Genomic DNA, 6,526 nt, shown 5'->3' with positions numbered 1-6,526 from the left:
ACATTGGTGGACTGTTGTTATCCTCGCGGGCGGGGCGGACCCCTCGCCCATCTGAGCAAAGGTACCTTCTCTGCCTGGGTCTCCGCAGTGGGAGTGAGGCGTTCAGGTGAGTCACAGCCAGTGACAGGCAGGAGGGCGGGGCGGGGCTCGGGTCGGAGAGCTGGGACCCCGCCCCCTAGAAGCCCCGCCCCCGAGCCCGGCCCCGCCCCTAGGCCCGAGCCTCGCTCCCTGCAGGTCCGGTGCTGACCAATCAGGATGCCAGACTCGTCCTAGTGCCCGCCCCCCGCTGGTTTCATTGGCTGCCTCGCCCCTCGAGTCCGCAGATATTCGCAGCCAATGGGCAAGCGCAGCAGTGTCGGCGGCGCGGGCGACGGGCGCGGCGAATCCTGGGAGCTGAGGTATCGGGGTTTGCGGGGTGGCCTTGGCCGGGGTCGGTGGCGCTAAGCTTCGCCCGGCTGGGGGCGGGGGGGCCGGCCACCCTCCTGCCGCTGGAGGGGCGGCCACCGCGGGCGGCCGACGGGGTCTGGCCCGAGGTGGTTGGGGTTGGAGGTCAGAGGTCGTGCCTTGTGTCAAGTTGGGGCCCCGCCTGTCTAAGCGCAGAGGCGGGCCGCTCCCCGTTTTGAGTGCCAGCTCCCGTTTGGGGACCCCCCTCCTTTCACGGAAGAGACATTGCGGGAAACTGAGGCCTGGGGCGCTGCCGGCCCTGAGTGCGGGTGGAGGGGCGCGGCCCTGGCCGCGCAGGTGACCTCGGGGCGGGGGCGGGGGTCGCGCTGGGGTTCCCACAGGCCCGGATGCCAACCCTTGGGGGCTGTCATTCTGTGCTGGAGAGATTTCATTCCTGGACTCGTTGGGACAACTTGGGGGGTCGCCGGTGTGGATGAAGACTAAGGGGCGAAGAAGGGGAGCCCTTGGGTTTTCTGAACAAAACAAACAAACAAAAATACAATTGGGGAAAAATGGTGTTTTTATTGCTTTCTCTCTCGCCTCTGTTTCTGCACAAACACAGCTCGGTGCTGCTGGTATTTGGTGTTTGTGACCGTTTGCAATGCTTGGGGCAAGGAACCCTCTAATAAGACGCTCGTCTTCAGCGCAGGGGGGGCGGGGGGGCTGCGCCTGGTGTGGAACTGACGCCGGGCTTTGGTTTGCAGGGAAGAAAATGAGGCCGAAGGGAGCGCCGACCAAGGCCTTCCAGGGCCCCGCCGCGGTCCGCGGGCCCCCGACCAGCCAGGTGTACGTGTTCGGCCGAGGCGGCGCGGACTCGGGGGGCTCCTCGGAGGAAGAGGCCCCCCAGGTGGCCCTGCGGCCGCGGCGCCCGGAGAAGGCCGCCCAGCGCCCTGCGCCGCCGGGAGCGGGGAGCATCGTGCTGCTGCAGCGGGAGCTGGCCCGGGACGACAGCCTCAACCGGCTCGCCCTGCAGTACGGCTGCCAAGTAAGACCCCGGGGGAGGCCTGGCCACCCCTTCCCGCCCGCCCGGGGCTGGGAGGCCTCGCGGCTGCCGGTGCTCACAGGTGGGAGCGCTTTCCCTCCCAGGGGCTCCGCGGCGTCAGGTTAGGAGTCCCAGCTGGTGGGCTGAGCCCTTTTTGCAAAATCCCTCTCCTCTTCCCTGCCCCCCCCCAACAGATTCTGAAACCTTTTCTTATCTTTGGAGCTCATTGTAGTTAAGACCTAATGGGGCCAGAGGCGCCAGGCAGAATTTATGCAAGATTTCTTTGGTGTGCTTGCTTTATGTTTATTTACTTACTTGTTAATTTGTGGCTGCGTCTCTTTTTCCGAGCCTTTCTTGCTGGTGGTCACTTATTCCATTGGTCACGTTGCCCCGTCTCTCTCTGGAGCTGCATGAGCGAGCCTCTCTGTGCGCTGTGCCCTGTGTAACCCTGTTTCTCTCTCTAATTGTGTCTTTAGCGCTCAGAGTGATTGACAGTGGCCAAGTAAGTAGGAACGGGTTTCCGGAACTGCTGCATTTGCTGCTGGGTGGGAACTGGTTGTTGTGCGTGGCTGGTGGCTCTGCGACCGATGGCTTTCTGGGGCTTTCTCTAAGGCCGCCCGGCAACCTACTCTCAAAATCTTCCCCTCCTTCACGTGACTCCTTTCTCTAAGGAGGCCCCAATGGCGAGCACCTGTGTGGGGAGCCGCGCTGTTTCCCGGGGAAACACACAGGCCGGTCCCGGGTACCCCTGGGGGCGCGGCGTTGTGCTGAAATGTGTACATTTGGCTCATAAGACGCCCTGTGGGCAGCTGTACGGGTCCATGTGCATGAGTGAACCCCGCCCCACACACCTGAGCAGACACCGCGAGTTCCCCCGAGGGCGATGCTCAGTGGACCCAGGAAGCCGGGTAATGCCTCCAGCACATGCCCGGTCTCCCCATCGGGAGTAAGAAGTTCGCTGGTAGTGGTTAGGGACACAGACACATGGTCTCACACACCTTCTGCTTGAATTCAGGACGTGGATGAAACATGCCCCCAGCCCAGTGTAACCAGGTGATTAAAACCAGGTGAAACGCAGGTAGCGGAGACCTCGGCGGGAATGCGCCCCTGTCCGCAGGCCTGCGGGCCGTGACCTGCGTTCACACGTGGCCTTGCTCCGTGCAGACCGTGGAGCCCGTCCCCGATGCTCACACGGGAGCTGGAGGAAGGGCCTGCCCTGGCCGCACACCCCTCCCTTCCGAACCGCGAGGCCTCATTCTGGGAGGGGCTGGCCCTGAACGCTGCTGGTTTCCGAAACGCACAGAGTCGCTCCTTTCTCCTGAGCCCTAGTGCTGGCAGGGGAGGTGTCGGCCCCTGGCTCCCCACCTTGGTTGTGAGTCTCCGCACGCTTCTGAGCAGCAGAAGTGTGTGTGCCAGCTGGTGTGCGAGGGCACAGCTCTGAGAGCACGTGGTTAGGGAGAGCTGGGTCCATCGCAGCTGCCCACTGGGTTCTGGGGGCGGGGGCAGCCAGACGGGGGCGCTGTTGCCTCGGAAGTTACCAGAAGAACAGGCGAAGGCGGTCCTTTCGCCACCATGGCTGTGGCTCACCTCACAGCATCTTGTGGCAGCCACACTGCAAACAAAAAAGCCTTTTCCAGAACTGATCTCAGATTGTTCACACTCGTAAGTCTATAGGAACTACTGAGGATTGGGCTGTATATTAAAGCCAAAGACCAGCGATCTTTGGCCTGAAGTAAGTTTGTGCGTAGCTGCAGTTTCCCACTGGTTCATTGTATTATTTTTCTTTAAAATATATTGTTATTGACTTCAGAGAGGAAGAGGGAGGGAGAGAGAAATAGAAGCATCCATGATGAGAGAGAATCATGCATCGGCTGCCTCCTGCACGCCCCCTACTGGGGATCGAACCTGCAACCCAGGCCTGTGCCCTGACCGGGAATTGAACTGAGACCTCCTGGTTCCTAGGTCGATGCTCAGCCCCTGAGCCACACCGATGGGGCGTGTCGATCCTATTAAGCTGGGCGGGCGTGGACCGCCCCCCCCCTCCCCCGAAAGGCTGAGCGCTGCTTTTGGAGGTCAGTTCCCAGGGGCGGGCTGTCTGTCGTGATGCTTGTGTCGTGGCTTCCCCAGGTTGCAGACATCAAGCGAGCCAACAGCTTCATCCGGGAGCAGGACTTGTTCGCTTTGAAATCGGTTAAGATTCCCGTGAGAAACCACGGGATCCTCACCGAGACCCACCGGGAGCTCAGACCCCTCCCGGGCCCGTCCTCAGAGACCAGAGTGACGGTGGAGGAGCCACCGGCCCCGGACAGCGCCGCCCCGCCCAGCCCGCTGACGGCTTTCTTCCAGGGCATCGACCGGGACATCGAGCGGGCTGCGCAGTCGGAAATCCTCACCAGCGAGAGTCCCCGCGCGGGGCCCCGCCAGCCGCCCCTGCCCGCTGCCCCCAAGGCGCCCCCGCTCGGCGCCGACTGCGGGATCCGGTGGTGGAACGCCGTCTGCCTCATGCTCCTCGTGGGCGTCGTCCTACCCGTGTTCTACCTGGTCTATTTCAAGATCCGCGCCGCGGGCGACGCTCCCGGCGGCTGGGACACGACCGCCGTCCCCAGGGGCTCGGTGGCGGCGAGTGCGGCTCCAGGCCAGGCCCCCAGACTGGTGGTTCCGGCGCCCAGCACCCCCTCTCCGGGTAGCCAGCTCCGGCAGACCTGGGCGGGGAGCTAGCTGCGGTGTCAGGGAGCGGCCCACGGGGACCGGCTGTGCGTCCGGCTCCTGATGACACCGGCCGGCAGGGCCACACCCAGCGGGCGGCCCACGGACACGCTTCGGAAGCCGCCCGCGTTCTCGGCTGACACCCACCTCCAGCCAAGGCCGCGAGCCGCCCCCCGGGCCTCCTGCACCCAGGAAGCGGGGCAGGGACATTGCACGGATGTGCCCTTGGCTTTGAAGGCTTTGGGTGGGTGGCCCTGCGTGGCCCCCAAAAGGGCCGTGCTGGGAAGCAGAGGCATGGCCTTGGCAAGGGCCGCGGAGCCAGGCTGCCCGCTGTGGGGGGCGCGGGCTCTGGCGACAGAGCTTCCCGTCTCCCTGGCGAAGCCGACGTCCACGTGGCGCCCGTCACCTGCTTCTGAGCGCGACGGGCACAGGGCCACCTGCTCTGTCCGCCTGCCGGTTCGCCTTTTGGGCAACGTCACTCCCAAGGTCAGAGCCCTCGAACCCGATGCTGTCACCAGAGGAAGCGGTGCCCTGAGCATCCTGTCACCGCCGAGTCCCCCGCAGGTGTGAGGCCGGGCAGGGGCGGCGCGCCCCCCGCAGGGCACCCCCACAGCGTTCTCGAACCGGGCTCCCCAGGCCGCCCTGCCAGGCCCTCTTGCCGGCCAGCGTCTGGCGTGGAGAGAGGACAGCCAGTCCCGGAGGTGCCTGCGTGACGGTGAGGCCAGGCAGTGGCCGCGTCCCCAGCAGCAGCCCCTGCGCACCCCTGGCGCCAGGTGCAGGGACAGGCGGCCTCCGCTGCTCCCTGACTCCATCCTCAGGGCCCCAGAGCCGCAGGAGGGCCAGGGCCCAGTGTTAGATCGGGGTAACCAGCACCCCCTACACAGACAGTACAGCCCGTGTGCTGAAACGCCCACTTACTCGAGGGCGCAGGGGTGCCCCTCCTGCGAAAGCCACAGAGAGGGCGATGCTGGCTGCCTGAGGTGCCCTCTCCGTCCGTTCATTCTACAGTGGTGCCCAGTGCGTGGCTCAAGGGGGCATGGGGCGCCCTCTGAGGCCCTGCAGGGGGGGGGGGGGACAGCCTGCTTTGCGGGAGCCCATCTGGTCCCACTGAGGGTGATGGCGGGTGGCTCAGCCTCAGCTCTGTCCCCGGGAGGTGAGCTCGAGCGGGTGCTGAGCTGCGGGCACGTGGGTGGCACCTTCCCTGAGGCCGGGACACCTGAGCAGATCCCTGGGCGGGAGGGGGGAGCGGAGGGGAGGGTGCGGTGGAGGGATGCGGGGGTGGCTTCAGTTCCTCTCCTCAGTCCCGTGGAAACGGGGCTCCGTGCGGACACTTGAAGGATCTTCGTGATGAACCGTGCGCCTCAAAACCCACGGTCTCCGGACAGAATGGACTTGGGCGCCTTCGCTGCAGAGCGTGTGGGTCCCAGGGCCGCTGTCTGTGCCCAGGGCCGCAGGGCGGGCTGAGCCGGGACAGGGACTGTCGGGCAGAGAATGAGGAGCTGCCTCCTGTACCCCCTTCAGACGGAATAAAGTCATCGCTTCTGTGAAGGAAATCGATTCCTTTTTCTGTTTTTAACTTGGGGGTTGGTCATTCAGAACTAAGATAAGGGACAGCATTGGAGAAGATGGAGGTGGCCTGTGCAGGTACTGGGCCCAAGGTCATCCGGCAGGTGAAGGTCACCCACAGCCTCGCTGATGGGTCTGCGTAACGTGCGGTAACGGGCGGGCGTATGAGAACCCCAGAGCTCCTTTTCTCTGTATTTTACCACGTTTTTTGTGTCTGGGGGGAGTTCATGTTGTAAGGAAATGAGAGCTCTGAAGATTTACTCTTCTGTTTCACACGCATGCTCCGCAGTCATGTCCCACACCACAGCCCAGCCCTCGTCCAGCCCCGCCTCCCCTCCCTGCCTCTGGGAGCACAGGTCTGATCTCTCTCTATGCGTTTAGCCTGCACATAGACGTGGAAGGATCCGGTATGTCTCTTTCTCTGACTGATTTCACTTAATGTCCTCAAGGTCCATCTGTCTCAATGGTAGGGTTTCCTTTTTTATGGCACCGTAATATTCCTCTCTGTGTGTGTGCGTGTGTGCGTGTGTGCGTGTGTGCGTGTGTGCGTGTGTGTGTAACTTTTTATCCATTCATTCATTCATGGCCACTTGGGTTTTCTCCATGTCTTGGCTGTTATAAAGCTGCTATTGGGGGAGGGTGTGTGGGTGGGAATTGATCAACCTAAGAACTGACATGCACGACCGTGGACACAGACAATAAGGTACTGAAGGCCTGGGGCGGGCAGGGGGGGGGGTGGCTAGAAGGGGCCAATGGGGGGAATGGGGACAATTGTAGTATTTCCAACAATATTTACAAATAAAGCTGCTGTGAACATGGGGTGCAGAG

General features: G+C 63.2%; 1 protein-coding gene across 2 annotated transcripts; it reads left to right on the top strand.

Moving 5' to 3' along the window:
• Positions 1-300: 300 nt before the first annotated feature.
• LYSMD4 (LysM domain containing 4) lies at positions 301-5,915 on the top strand. 2 transcript variants are annotated; one of them, XM_059678156.1, is made up of 4 exons: positions 301-398; positions 1,149-1,429; positions 1,903-1,928; positions 3,554-5,915. In XM_059678156.1, exons 1-4 carry the CDS (start codon positions 337-339, stop codon positions 4,142-4,144), a joined length of 960 nt encoding a protein of 319 aa, XP_059534139.1. In that variant the 5' UTR covers positions 301-336; the 3' UTR covers positions 4,145-5,915. The 2 variants fall into 2 exon arrangements, with proteins under 2 accessions (XP_059534139.1, XP_059534140.1); XM_059678157.1 differs by lacking the exon at positions 1,903-1,928 and having other exon boundaries at positions 320-398; positions 3,554-5,913.
• The last annotated feature ends 611 nt before the right edge of the window (positions 5,916-6,526 follow it).

This window comes from Myotis daubentonii, chromosome 21 (assembly GCF_963259705.1).
Source record: "Myotis daubentonii chromosome 21, mMyoDau2.1, whole genome shotgun sequence".
NCBI lineage: Eukaryota > Metazoa > Chordata > Mammalia > Chiroptera > Vespertilionidae > Myotis > Myotis daubentonii.
This window is presented reverse-complemented; position numbering and strand designations above follow the sequence as displayed.